The 15,306-nt window shown below is 40.2% G+C and overlaps 1 protein-coding gene across 1 annotated transcript in view; it reads right to left on the reverse strand.

Annotated features, from left to right (window-relative positions):
• Positions 1 to 15,306, reverse strand: part of LOC130963706 (uncharacterized) — a 34,230-nt gene that overhangs the window by 6,217 nt on the left and 12,707 nt on the right. The window contains exon 4 of the mRNA XM_057889810.1: positions 5,738 to 5,788. Coding sequence (XP_057745793.1) covers positions 5,738 to 5,788 — 51 coding nt within the window. The remainder of the gene's footprint in view (positions 1 to 5,737; positions 5,789 to 15,306) is intronic.

A 15,306-nucleotide genomic window follows, 5' to 3' on the forward strand; every position in this document is an offset into this window, starting at 1 on the left:
GGATTCGCCTCTTTTCCTTTTACCAGTGGTTGCTTTGCCTTTTCCTTTGCGCTGAGGGTCAGACATCCTGAAAAGCAGAAATTCCAGGATATAATTGAAGAAAAAAAGCAGGAAAATAAGTAGGCAAATAGAATAATAGCAATATAAGCACATAGTGACAAAAGAGCAGTAGAATTATGAAATGAGTTAAATATATGTGCATTATGGACTGTATTTGAGTTAAAAATCTGAGATGAAAAATCACAATCCAAAATATATTATAAGTAGAATTCATGTTAGTTAGGAAAAACAATAGTCATGCCTTGAGTTAGAAAGTTAAAGTAGTTAGTTAAAAAGCAAAAAGAGAAGTTAGAGAGTTACAAGTGGGAATAGGTGAAAAGGAAGTTAGAAAGTGAAAGCAGTGAGTCAGTAAAAAGGAAGTTAAAGTAGGGGGCATGATAATGGTTTCCTAGTTAACAATAAATTTCACAAGTTTAAAGAATAATCAACTCATAGTCAAGAAAGGATATCAGGTTATTGATGATAATTCATATAGATACCGGAGTAGCTAAAATTAAAATGAAATCATCAATAATGCAAGTTATTAACCAGGGAATCGAAAGGAATAAGAATGCGAGTCCGTGCATTCATGAATTGGTTTGGTTATAGGTAAGTAATGCAAAATGCAAAATTGCCAAAACCAATACATGAATGAAAATGAAACAATTTGCAGAAAATTGGGCAGCATTCCGGCTAAAATTGGATGTTCCTGGGTAATAAACAATAGGAAAAATTAGTTCATATGAATTTAAATAAAGCTGCAAATAGACACAAATGAAAGAGCAGTGTAACAGCATCAAGAAACATGGAAGAACAATGTATGAACAATATGATCATCACAGCAAAATCAGGATTGCAAAATAGTTAAAACAAGTAGCAAGAACGGCACAATTATCAGGCCTAAATCCACTAACCACATCCTAGCTACTTAACCACCTAAAATCCACTACAAACATGCATCTCTAACTATCCTATTCTGAACAAAAATTGAAAAACTAACTAAGGAATCGAAAAGAGGAATCGCAGTATGGCGAAACCTGGTGTGTAGAAGTACAAATGTATGGAACAGAGATGAGGGCAGAGAGATGGTGGTGGTGATGCGGCGGCACTGGGAGGGAGCACGGCGGCGTGGTGGTGGAGCAGGGTTGGGGTGGAGGTTGGGTTGGGCGAGGGGTAAAGGAAGGAAGAAGGGGGCGAGGGTGGTGATGCTGTGGTGGTGGTCGGTGGTGGGAGGCGGCGGTCTGAGGTTGGCCGTGGTGGGGGACAGTGGCGGAGGAAGGCGGCGGTGGGTGAGCGGGAAGGGAAGAAGGGGAGAAAGAAGAGAGGGGGTTGCAGCGGGTCTAGGTGGTTGTGGTGGTGTACCGGTCGGGTCTGGGTGGTTGCAGTGGTTGGGCGCGGTGGTGGTGGTTGCAGAGGAGGGGGTGGTTGCAGAGAAGAGAAGAAGAAAAGGGGGTATGGGGGCGCCACGGGTAGGGTTTCGCGTGGGTAAGGGGGTTAGTGATTTTGAGTCCACGCGAACGCGTGGAGCACGCGATCGCGTGACTAGGGTGAAATGGGTTCGACGCGGTCGCGTGATTGACGCAATCGCATGGGTTGGGTAAAAGATGGGTGACGTGGACACATGAGGCACGCGACTGCGTCGTTGAAAATTGTGCTAGACGCACACTTCCAGCGTCGTTTCAGCGCAATTCTATGTCTCCATTTAGGGGGCCATTATATCCATGCGACGCGGACGCGTCACTCAAGCTTTCGCGTGGGATGATTGTTTTGCAAGTGACACGTTCACGTCAGGGACGCGAACGCGTGGGCCGTTTTGTGCTAAACGCACACCAGCCGCACGATTCCAGCCCAACTTTCTGGGCGTTGGATTTTTACGCCGATTTCCATTTCACGCCCACGCGTGGCCTGCGTGCTCGTGTGGGTGATCTCTTTTTTTTTTTTGTAATTATGCAGTATGCAATATACAGTGCTAATATTGTGGGTGATCTCTTTAGTTAAAGTCCTTAAGTTGGACATTTGATGAGCTTCATGTTATGGTGGCTTGTGCTTAAATTCATCCAGAAATCTCCACCAATGTTTGGAATGCCAACAGCCTCCGGGGTCCCAAACTAGGCATGTAAAGCTTTTGAGCAGCTTCAAACAGATTCTCAGGCTCCCGGGGTGACGAATGTCAGAATAGATTCCAGGATCCCAAACTTTGATTTTAAATCCGCCTTTGTCTTGACCTATATTCTTCCATCCGGGCGGTTTAGAAATTGTATTCTCACCAAGATGACCAAACGCCTTCCGAGACCCATTCAATTGAACTTGATACCAATCTTTGCACTTTTCGAATTAAAGCGTGGAACCCTATTGAATCTTGCACACCAGCTCTGACTACGAGCCATTTCCCTCTTACTCTTAAAGTCGCAGAGAGCTCTAAGCTGGTCATCTATTTCAAGCAAACCATATTCAAGTGGAAAAGTAAAGATAAAGGTTAAGGAATGTACCCACTTGAAGCTTGTATTAGGTGGTAATGGCCTTGGAATAGGTGTTTCCAGTGGTTCTGTAAGCTTTACTCCCTTGTATTCTTCTGTGAATTCCTTCACTTCTTTGCAAAACTCTGCAACTGCAACTGCGTCTTGATCAAAGTCTTCTATGTCTTCCTCGTCACTTAAGTCATAAGTTGGAGGCTGAGAGAAATCTACCTCGACATCATCTTCGTATTCACTTGGATAAGGTTCTTCAGGCTCAATGAGTTCAGTTGCGGATGTAAGTTCGTGACTAGGAGAGCTTGATTCATGATCATCGCTGCCTATGGGATCAATTTCTTGGTCTGTTCCGTCCAATTTTTCACAAGGTATATGCATTGGAGGTTGTGCACTATCCTCCTTGGCATCAATTTCGAACTTCTCAGCGGAATCCTTTACAATTCTCGATTCCCATGGAGGTTCATCATCTCCTAAATCTTCAACCACTTCTTCCTCTACAACTATTATGGCTTCCTCCACTTGTTCCAATACAAAGCCATGCTCCTCATTGTCCACCGAAGTTTCTAGTGTCTCCTTCATGCTACGCTCTTCTTTTGATTCTCCACATGTAGCCATGGGAGTACTTTGAGTGCTCAGATGTTGGGAAGCTAATTTATTTACTACCTCGGTTAAGGCAGTAGTGAGTTCCAGTACGTCCCTTTGCATCTTCGCTTGCCCTTGAAGAAGAATACGAATTTCGTCATGCATTGGAGAATGGGGTGGATATGAGGGTTCATTGGTTGGGGGAGAGGGTTCATAATAAGAATGTGGTTGTTCTTGGGAGTAATTGGATTGGAATTGTGGTGGATAAGGGTCATACGGTGATGAATGGTGAAAAGGAACTTGTTAGTGTGGTGGTTCAAAGCTATGTTGAGAGGATGATCTATAAGCACAGGGCAGGGCTTGTTGGTAATTACAAGGGGGTCCACCATATCTATCAGCTTGGTATGCATTGTAGAGTGATCCTTGCCCATGATATCTTGGAGGGTGTTATTGCTTAAAGGGTTGATCAGATCCTCTTGGCTCCATTCATCTTTGATTGCTTAGACCTTGATGCATATTCCTATTATAGCTTCCACTCCTTTCAACAAAGTTAGAACCAAACTCAAAGCGAGAGGGTGAGAATTCATAATAGCTAATATAAATAAAAGGAAAAAAAACAAATAAACAAGTAAAAGAAAAATATTTACAATAACCAATAATAAGGCACACGTTTGCAATTCCCCGGCAACGGCGCCATTTTGACGAGCGAAACTCTCGCACGATCTAGAATTCTTTTGCAAATAAATTCGCGTTGCAAGTATAGCTACTAGACTGACAAGAATTCCTTTCGTACAAACGTTTGGTTGTCACAAGTAACAAACCCAACAAAATTTATAAACCGAAGTATTCAAACCTCGGGTCCTCTTCTCAAGGAATTGCAGGAAGGTATGACTTATTATTAGCTGTGGAAAAGGTGGAATTTTGGGTTTTAAAAGGGTTGAACAAGGAAAATAAATTGCAGGAATTAATAAATTAATATCTAATAAAACTCTTGGCAAGGTACGAAAATTTGGAAGTCCTATCCTAGTTATCCTTATCGATGGTGATGAGAATTGAGTTTTAATCCCACTTAGTTAACCCTTACTAAAGCAAAGGAAAGTCAAGTGGACTAATTAGTTAGATCATCAAGTCCTAGCCAACTCCTAAGGAAGGGCTAGAGTTAGTGGAATTCAATTCAATTAGCAAAAATAACAATTATCAATCACGATGAGTTTGACAACTCAAGAGTTACCAATTAATCAACCAAAGCTAAAAGGAAAAAATCTAAATTATTTATATAAATAAAGAAAAGCAATCATAATTCTAAAATACCTCAAATTATATTAAATAGAAAATCCTAACATGAAGGGTTCATAAGCCAATTTGGCAACATAAGTAATGAAAAAGAGAGATAGACAAATCACAGCACTAGAATAAATGAAAGTAAAAGATAAATCAGATTAAAGGAACATTGAACCTGTAATGAAGATAAGCGGTCCTAAAATTGAAAGAAATCCTAATCCTAATCCTAAGAGAGAGGAGAGAACCTCTCTCTCTAAAAACTACATCTAAACTATGAAAGGTGAATAATTGGAAGATCTCCTCATGAATGGATGCATTTCCCCACTTTATAACCTCTAATATATGTTTTCTGGACTTGGATCTGGGCCAAAAGGGTTTTAGAAATCGCTAGGGGCATTTTCTGCAGTTTCTGCACGTGGCGTCTGTCACGCGTCCGCGTGGGTCACGCGGTCGCGTCATCTGGGAGTTTTCCTTGTCACGCGTTTGCTACGGTCATGCGTACGCGTCATTTGTGTTCTGCTCAAGGCACGTGATGAGTGGATATTTTATACACTTTTTGGGGGTAATTTCATGTAGATTTTAGTATGTTTTAATTAGTTTTTAGTAGAATATTATTAGTTTTTAGGCAAAAATCATATTTCTGGACTTTAGTATGATTTTATGTGTTTTTCTGTGATTTCAGGTAATTTCTGGCTGAAATTGAGGGAGCTGAGCAAAAATCTGAGTTAGGCTGAAAAAGGACTGCTGATGCTGTTGGATCCTGACCTCCCTACACTCGGAATGGATTTTTTGGAGCTACAGAAGTCTAATTGATGCGCTCTCAATGGCGTTGGAAAGTAGACATCCAGGGATTTCCAGCAATATATAATAGTCCATACTTTGCACGAGGATAGATGACGTAACTTGGCGTTGAACACCAAGTTCATGCTGCTGTCTGGAGTTAAACGCCAAAAACACGTCATGATCCGGAGTTGAACGCCCAAAACACGTTATAACTTGGAGTTCAACTCCAAGAAAAGCCTCAGCACGTGAATAGCTTTAGTCTCAGCCCCAGCACACACCAAGTGGGCCCCATAAGTGGATTTATGCACCAATTATCTTAGTTTACTCACATTCTGTAAACCTAGGTTACTAGTTTACTATTTAAACAACTTTTAGAGACTTATCTTGTACCTCATGACATTTCAGATCTGAATTATACACTCTTTGGCAGCATGAGTCTCTAAACTCCATTGTTGGGGGTGAGGAGCTCTGCAGCGTCTCAATGAATTAATGCAATTGTTTCTATTTCACTCAAACGTGTGTGTGTTCCTATCTAAGATGTTCATTTGCGCTTAATTGTGAAGGAGGTGATGATCCGTGACACTCATCACCTTCCTCAACCCATGAACGCGTGCTTGACAAACACCTCCGTTCTATATCAGAATGAATGAGCATCTCTTAGCTTCCTTAATCAGAATCTTCGTGGTATAAGCTAGAACTGATGGCGGCCATTCTTGAGGATCCGAAAAGTCTAAACCTTGTCTGTGGTATTCTGAGTAGGATTCAAGGATTGAACGGCTGTGACGAGCTTCAAACTCGCCTTTGCTGGGTGTGATGACAAACGCAAAAGGATCAATGGATCCTATTCCAACATGATCGAGAACCGACAGCTGATTAGCCGTGCTGTGACAGAGCATCTGGAACGTTTTCACTGAGAGGATGGGAAGTAGCCACTGACAATGGTGACACCCTACATACAGCTTGCCGTAGACGGACTTTACAAACAATTGAGTTGAATATTACATTGCAGAAATTCAGAGGACAAAGCATCTCCAAAACTCCAACATATTCCCCATTACTTCACAACAAGTACGATTTTATTCTCTTTCATTTTTCCAATCTAATAATTCCCATTGATAATTTTGATTGATATCCTGACTAAGAATAATAAAATAAACATAGCTTGCTTCAAACCAATAATCTCCGTGGGATCGACCCTTACTCACGTAAGGTATTACTTGGACGACCCAGTGCACTTGCTGGTTAGTTGTACGGATTACAAATTCGTGCACCAAGTTTTTGGCGCCGTTGCCGGGGATTGTTCGAGTTTGAACAACTAAAGGTTTATTTTATTTCTTAGATTAGGAATAATTTATTTTTATTGTTATAGAGTCATTAAATCCTGATAGGATAGTTTCTTTTCAAGAAAAAATTTTTTCTTTTCAAAAATATTATTTTTATTAATCAATTGCTAATTTTCGTGAGTTTAGTGTCTTGTTCTAAGTTTGGTGTTAATTGCATATTTTATATTTTTCTTTAAATTTTCGAACTTGTGTTCTTTGTTCTTCATTGATCTTCAAGTTGTTCTTGTTTATTTTTCTTGTTTGATCTTGAGTTTTTCTTGTTTTGTGTCTTTTCTTGTTTTTCTTGTGCTTTTTCAAAACATTAACTTTCAAAAATTATACTTTTATCCATAAATATAATACATCTTTAAAATCAACACTGAAGTTATTGCCCAATTGGCTGGAGCATTAGTAGTTGTTCTTCATAATTGGGTATCTTCTTTAAAATCTTTTTCAAAAATAATTTTTCTTGATTGAATCTTGTGCCAAACTCTAAGTTTGGTGTTTTCTTGTTAAGTTTTCTTTAATTTTCAAAAATTTGTCTTGGTTTTCTAAAAATTTTAAGTTTGGTGTTCTTTCTTTTGTTCTTGGTGTTCTTGTGAATCTTCAAGGTGTCCTTGAATCTTTCTTGTGTTTTGATCTTAAAATTTTTTAGTTTGGTGTTCCTTGGTATTTTCCTCCAAAATTTTCGAAAATAAGGAGCATTAGATCTAAAAATTTTAAGTCTTGTGTCTTTTGTGTGTTTTTCTCTTTCATCATAAAATTCAAAATTCAAAAAAATATCTTTTCTAACTAATTCCAAACTATATTTTCGAAATTTTTATATAGAAATTCAGATTTCAATTTCAAAATATTTTCAATTTCTTTTGTTTAATTCGTTTTTATTTTATTTTATAAAATAAATAATATCAACATACATATCATCTCCTTTATTCCATCATGGAACTAAGTGGAAATGAACAGTCCAGGAGGACTCCGGGGTCATATGCTAACCCCACTACTGCTTTATATGGGAGTAGTATCTGTATACCCTCCATTGGAGTTAGTAGCTTTGAGTTGAATCCTCAGCTCATTATCATGGTGCAGCAAAGCTGCCAGTATTCCGGTCTTCCACAGGAAGAACCTACAGAATTTCTGGCACAATTTTTGCAAATTGCTGACACAGTACATGATAAGGAAGTAGATCAGGATGTCTACAGATTATTACTATTTCCATTTGCTGTAAAAGATCAAGCTAAGAGGTGGTTAAATAACCAGCCTAAGAACAGCATAAAAACATGGAAACAGCTGTCAGAAAAATTCCTGAATTACTATTTCCCTCCAAAACAGATGACACAGCTAAGGCTAAGCATCCAAGGCTTCAAACAAGGAGATAATGAATCCCTTTATGATGCCTGGGAGAGATACAGAGAGATGCTAAGAAAATGCTTCTCTGAAATGTTTTCAGAGTGGGTGCAATTAGACATCTTCTACTATGGACTTAGAGAAAAAGCTCAGATTTTTCTAGACCACTCAGCTGGTGGATCTATACATATGAGAAAAAAAATTGAAGAAGCTCAAGAGCTTATTGATACAGTTGCCAGAAATCAGCATATGTACCTAAGCAGTGAACCTTCCATGAAAGAAGGAGCTAAAGCAATAACTGCTGAACTCAGTCTTGTGGATCAGGCTAATGAATTCAATCAGCAATTAGACTTTCTAACCCAGCAGTTAGCCGAATTCAAGGAAATACTACATGAAACAAGAATGGCTAACAGGAATATGGAAGTACAGTTAAAACAAACAGAAAGGCAACTGTCAAAACAAATAGCAGAAAAATGCCAAGCAGTTCAATTAAGAAGTGGGAAAACATTAAATACCTAACTTCAAAGCAGCAGGAAGCCAAGAAATGAACAAAGGGCTACTCAAAATCCCTCTGAGGACAATCAGAGCCTAGAGAGGAATAAGTCTGGGGCTGAACGCCCAGACCATGCTCATTTCTGGCGTTCAACGCCAGAAACAAGCATGAATCCGGCGTTGAACGCCCAAGGGAAGCATAGTTCTGGCGTTCAGACGCCAGTGACAGATAAGGAGATGGTGCCTAATGCCACTCCAGCTTCCACCCCTGGCATTCAAACGCCAGTGGGAGATCAGTCACATACAAGTGCTGATAACAACCCTTCTAAAAAGGCTTCCCAACCCACTTCTACAGGTAACAAAACCTGCAGCAACTAAGGTTGAGGAATACAAAGCCAAAATGCCTTATCCTCAAAAACTCCGCCAAGCGGAACAGGATAAGCAATTTGCCCGCTTTGCAGACTATCTCAGGACTCTTGAAATAAAGATTCCATTTGCAGAAGCACTTGAGCAAATACTAGCTTATGCTAAGTTCATGAAAGAGATCTTAAGTCATAAGAAGGATTGAAGGGAGACTGAAAAAGTTTACCTCACTGAAGAATGCAGTGCAGTCATTCTGAAAAGCTTACCTGAAAAGCTTAAAGATCCTCGGAGCTTTATGATACCATGCACATTAGCGGGTACTTGTACCAAGCAAGCTTTATGTGATCTTGGGGCAAGTATCAACCTAATACCTGCATCTACTATCAGAAAGCTTGGTTTGACTGAAGAAATCAAACCAACCAGGATATGTCTTCAACTTGCTGATGGCTCCATTAAATACCCATCAGGCGTGATTGAAGACATGATTGTCAAGGTTGGGCCATTTGCCTTTCCTACTGACTTTGTGGTGCTGGAAATGGAGGAGCACAAGAGTGCAACTCTCATTCTAGGAAGACCTTTCCTAGCAACTGGCCGAACCCTCATTGACATCCAAAAAGGGGAAGTAACCTTGAGAGTCAATGAGGAGGAGTTCAAGTTGAATGTTGTCAAAGCCATGCAACATCCAGACACCCCAAATGACTGCATGAGTGTTGATATTATTGACTCTCTGGTAAGAGAGGTCAATATGGCTGAGAGTCTCGAATCAGAGCTAGATAACATCTTTAAAGATGTTCAGCCTGATTTGGAGGAATCAGAGAAAATAATAGAACCTCTGAAAATCCCTCAGGAATATGAGAAACCTCCCAAACCCGAGCTCAAACCATTACCACCATCCCTAAAATATGCATTTCTGGGAGAAGGTGATACCTTTCCTGTAATCATAAGCTCTACCTTAGAGCCACGGGAAGAGGAAGCACTAATTCAAGTGCTAAGGACACACAAGACAGCTCTTGGGTGGTCCATCAGTGATCTTAAGGGCATCAACCCAGCCAGATGCATGCACAAGATCCTATTGGAGGGTGACGCCAAGCCAGTGGTTCAACCATGTCCTAAATTACTAGAGGCTAGGATTATTTATCCTATTTCTGACAGCCCCTGGGTGAGCCCTGTCCAAGTTGTCCCTAAGAAAGGTGGCATGACAGTGGTTCACAATGAAAAAAATGAACTGGTTCCTACAAGAACAGTTACAGGGTGGCGTATGTGTATTGATTATAGAAGGCTCAATACAGCCACCAGAAAGGATCATTTTCCTTTACCATTCATAGACCAGATGCTAGAAAGACTAGCAGGTCATGAATACTACTGCTTCCTGGATGGATATTTAGGTTATAATCAAATTGCAGTAGATCCCCAGGATCAAGAGAAAACGACATTCACATGTCCATCTGGAGTATTTGCATACAGAAGGATGCCATTTGGCTTGTGTAATGCACCTGCAACCTTTCAAAGGTGCATGCTCTCTATCTTTTCTGATATGGTAGAGAAGTTTCTGGAAGTCTTCATGGATGACTTTTCAGTATTTGGAGACTCATTCAGCTCCTGCCTTAACCATTTAGCACTTGTTCTGAAAAGATGTCAAGAGACTAACCTGGTTTTAAACTGGGAAAATGTCACTTTATAGTGACTGAAGGAGTTGTCCTTGGGCACAAAATTTCGAACAAGGGAATAGAGGTGGATCAAGCTAAGGTAGAGGTAATTGAAAAAATACCACCACCTGCCAATGTTAAGGCAATCAGAAGCTTTCTAGGGCATGCAGGATTCTATAGGAGGTTTATAAAGGATTTTTCAAAAATCGCCAAACCTCTAAGCAATCTGCTAGCTGCTGACACGCCATTTATCTTTGATAAGGAGTGTCTGCAGGCGTTTGAGACCCTGAAAGCTAAGCTGGTCACAGCACCAGTCATCTCTGCACCAGACTGGACATTACCATTTGAATTGATGTGTGATGCCAGTGGCCATGCCATTGGTGCAGTATTGGGACAGAGGCATGACAAGCTTCTGCACGTCATTTACTATGCCAGTCGTGTTTTAAATAACGCACAGAAGAATTACACAACCACAGAAAAAGAGCTGTTTGCAGTGGTTTACGCCATTGACAAGTTCAGATCCTATTTGGTAGGATCAAAAGTGATTGTGTACACTGATCATGCTGCTCTTAAATATCTACTCACAAAGCAGGATTCAAAACCCAGACTCATCAGATGGGTGTTGCTTCTGCAAGAGTTTGATATAGAAATAAGAGACAGAAAAGGGACAGAAAACCAAGTAGCAGACCACCTGTCCAGAATAGAACCAGTAGAAGGGGCGTCCCTCCCTCTCACTGACATCTCTGAAACCTTTCCGGATGAGCAACTCTTTGCCATCCAGGAAGTGCCATGGTTTGCAGATATTGCAAACTACAAGGCAGTGAGATTCATACCCAAAGAGTACAGTAGGCTCCAATCAAAAAAATTGATCACAGATGCAAAGTACTATCTTTGGGATGAACCATATCTCTTCAAGAGATGTGCAGACGGAGTAATCCGTAGATGTGTGCCTAAGGAAGAAGCGCAGAAGATTCTATGGCACTGCCATGGATCACAGTATGGAGGACATTTTGGAAGTGAGCGAACAGCCACAAGAGTCCTCCAATGTGGCTTCTACTGGCCTACTCTCTATAAAGATTCCCGAGCGTTTGTGCTTAATTGTGATAGTTGCCAAAGATCTGGCAATCTGCCTCACAGTTATGCCATGCCTCAACAAGGGATCTTGGAGATTGAGTTGTTTGATGTATGGGGCATTGACTTCATGGGATCTTTCTCACCATCATACTCAAACACTTATATTCTGGTGGCAGTGGATTATGTATCCAAATGGGTGGAAGCTATTGCAACACCTACTAATGACACTAAAACAATGTTAAAATTCCTCCAGAAACACATCTTCAGTAGATTTGGAACCCCTAGAGTATTAATCAGTGATGGGGGCACTCATTTCTGCAATAAACAGCTTTACTCTGCTTTGGTTCGTTATGGAGTTAGCCACAGGGTAGCCACTCTATATCATCCACAGACAAATGGGCAAGCTGAAGTCTCTAACAGAGAACTTAAGAGAATCCTGGAACAGACTGTTGATGTGTGGAAAACGATCCAACACAAAACTCACCGGCAAGTGTACCGGGTCGCATCAAGTAATAATAACTCACATGAGTGAGGTCGATCCCACAGGGATTGAAGGATTGAGCAATTTTAGTTTAGTGGTTGATTTAGTCAAGCGAATCAAGTTTTGGTTGAGTGGGTTGTATTTAACAGAAACTAAATTGCTTGGAATGTAAAGGGAGAGGGGGAAATTGCAGTAAATTAAAGAGCAAGAAAGTAAACTTGCTGAATCTTAAAGAACAAGAAAGTAAATAACTGAAACTTAGAGTGCAAGAAATAGAAAGTGCAGTAACTTAAATGGCAAGAAATGTAAATGGCTTGAATATAAAAGGGATTTGAGGACTGGGATTGCAGAATCTAAACAAAGAGAAATTGAATTGCCACAATTAATAGAACAGAAATTGAATTGGAAGCAATGAGGATTCAAACAGAAATTAAAATTAAAGTGCAGCAAAGTTCACAGAAGAACCAAAAGTAAATTGGGATCTCAGGGCTCAAGAGACTAGGTAGCAGAGCCTAGATCTCAATTACCTTCCTAGATCCAAGTGCTCAAAGCAATTAACAAGAAATAGAAGAAGAAGCAGTAAAGGAAATTGAAATGAAACTCAATTTTGCAGAAGAAGATTTGAAGAGATTTTGAATGGAGATTGAGACAGAATTTCCTCAATTTCTCACACCCAAAGCTCAGAAAAAGAAAAGTGGAATTGCCCGAGCAAGCACGAGGAAGGAGATCAATCAATTCCCCCTTAATCCTCTGAAATCTCGGTCAATTCTCTCAAGAAAAGTTGCAAAAATTCAAAGCTCAAAGAAAGTGCACAATTCAAAAGTCAAGTAAAAGGTCCTAATTACATCAAACTAGCTCCTATTTATACACTTTCTATTCTTGGATTTTGGGATTTGGATGGGCTTTTGATTTGGTGAAGAAATGAATTAAATTAGAATTTTAATTAAATTTTCGGCCCAAAATAATAGCTTCCAGGAGGCTGCCCTGCCCTTGTGGAGGGCAGGGCAGAAAATTGATGTGTGGTGCGGCTTGGTGCGGGCTGGTGCTGCCAGGATCGTGCTGTGGTGCGCGCTGGTGCTGCCAGGATCGTTTCTTGGTGCGCCAGAATCATGCCACACAAAATGCTACCCTGCCCTCACGGAGGGCAGGGCAGTGTTTCCAAACTGAAGTCCCGCGTTCGAATCCTGGCTGTTACACACGCTTATTCATTTTCTTTGGCTTTCTTGGCACGGTAATGGAACTTAGTTCCTTGCTTCCTCATGGTCCCGTGTTCAACTCTTGTGGCAAGCATTTGGAGACATTTTCCTTTGATTTTCTCCCCTTGTGAGCCCGATACTGCCCTTGTGGAGGGCAGGGCAACATTTTCTTCTTCTTGATTCCAAGGCACACATTTGTGCTCTGCCCTTGTAGTGGGCAGGGCAGAGTTGCCTTTTATGCCTTGTTCCCTTATGTTGCCCTCCTAGAGGGCAGTGTGCCCTTGTGGAGGGCAATGCTTGCCTCCCCTATTGCATGCGGCACACTTTTCCTTCCTTTGACCACGCTTCCTTCTCCTTGGGTCACGCTTTCTTAGTCCACGCTTTTCTCTTTTATTCTTTTCTTCACCTAAAATAAACCAAAACAACCACTCCAAGTATCACTAAATTCATAAGGCTTATAAATCAATTAAAATTCAATTAAAATTAGCTTAAACCTCATGAGTTAACATTAATTTCATGGTGGTTGCTTGATTTAAAGAAGTTATGCATTTTCACTCCAAATCACTTACTTAGGATGCAAGAAAGTGTATAAAGACTAATAAAACATGTGAAATTAGCTTGAAAAATGGGTATATGATGACTTGTCATCAACTGTAATTAACCGTAGAAGGGATTGGGCAAGGAGCTTGGATGATGCTCTGTGGGCATACAGAACAGCATTCAAGACCCCTATAGGGACCTCTCCATACCATCTTGTGTATGGAAAGGCATGTCACTTGCCAGTGGAACTGGAACACAAGGCCTACTGGACAACCAGATTCCTGAACCTTGATGCCAAGTTAGCTGGAGAAAAACGATTGCTTCAGTTAAATGAGCTAGAGGAATTTAGACTCAATGCTTTCGAGAACGCAAAAATATACAAAGAGAAAGCAAAAAAATGGCATGATAAGAAATTGTCATCCAGAGTCTTTGAGCCGGGGTAGAAAGTTCTGCTATTTAATTCTAGGCTCAAATTATTCCCTGGGAAATTAAAATCCCGGTGGAGAGGTCCATATGTATTTACAAGTGTATCACCATATGGATACGTAGAGCTTCAAGATAATGACTCTAACAAAAAATTCATTGTCAATGGACAAAGAATTAAACATTATCTTGAAAGCAATTTTGAGCGAGAATGCTCAAAACTGAGACTTGATTAGAGCTCAGTAATAGTCCAGCTAAAGACAATAAAGAAGCGCTTGCTGGGAGGCAACCCAGCCATTTACAAAGTTTATTTACTAATTAAATAAATTTTCTTTTCTTTACAGGTATATGTCAGAGTATCTTAAAAGGGTAAAATAGCAATTGATTGAATTCACAGAGTTACAGAGAAATTTGGAAAGCTCACTGGCATCAAAAAGCCAGTAAGAAACGTTTTGGGCATTGAACGCCCAAAAGAAGCACCCACTGGGCGTTCAACGCCAGTAAGGGTAGCCATCTGGGCGTTAAACGCCAGAAAGGAACATCTTCTGGGTGTTGAACGCCAGAAAGAAGCACCTTCTGGGTGTTTACGCCAAATTGACAGCGTCCTGGGCGTTCAGAAAAACGCCCAGTGACAAAGGACTTCCTGGCATTCAACGCCAGAAAGAAGCAACAGCTGGGCGTTGAACGCCCAGGAGAAGCATTAATTGGGCGTTAAACGCCCAAAACATGCAGCGTTTGGGCGTTTAACGCCAGGATGGTGGAGAGGAGGTAAAATTCGTTTTTTTCAAAAATTTTCTAATTTTTATGTTTTAATTCATGATTTCTTGCATAAACATGTTTCCAAATATCATCCTTCAATTTCAAAAAATTTTTAATCCTAATTTCTAAAATCTCTAATTTTTGAAATCCCTACTTCAAAGATTTTATATGCATCTTAATCCATAAAGACAATTGATTTTCAATCCAATCCAACTCTTTTTCCAATTTCTTTTCAAACTTCATTATCTTTTAAAATATTTTTCAAATTATATATTTCAAATTTATTTTTAAATATCATTCATATCTTTTTAAATTATATCCTTTTCTTATCATGTTTATCTTTTATAAATCATATCTTTTATCTTATATCTTTTTCTTATTTTCGAATACCCACCCCCTCCCTTTATATCAACTTTCGGCGCCCCTTTCACCATCCACCATTCCCCACTTGCTCTCCTCCTATTCCTCTTCTCTCTTTTCTTTTGCTTGAGGACAAGCAAACCTCTAAGT

The sequence above is a fragment of the Arachis stenosperma genome, chromosome 2 (genome assembly GCF_014773155.1).
Source record: "Arachis stenosperma cultivar V10309 chromosome 2, arast.V10309.gnm1.PFL2, whole genome shotgun sequence".
NCBI classification, from domain to species: Eukaryota; Viridiplantae; Streptophyta; class Magnoliopsida; order Fabales; family Fabaceae; genus Arachis; species Arachis stenosperma.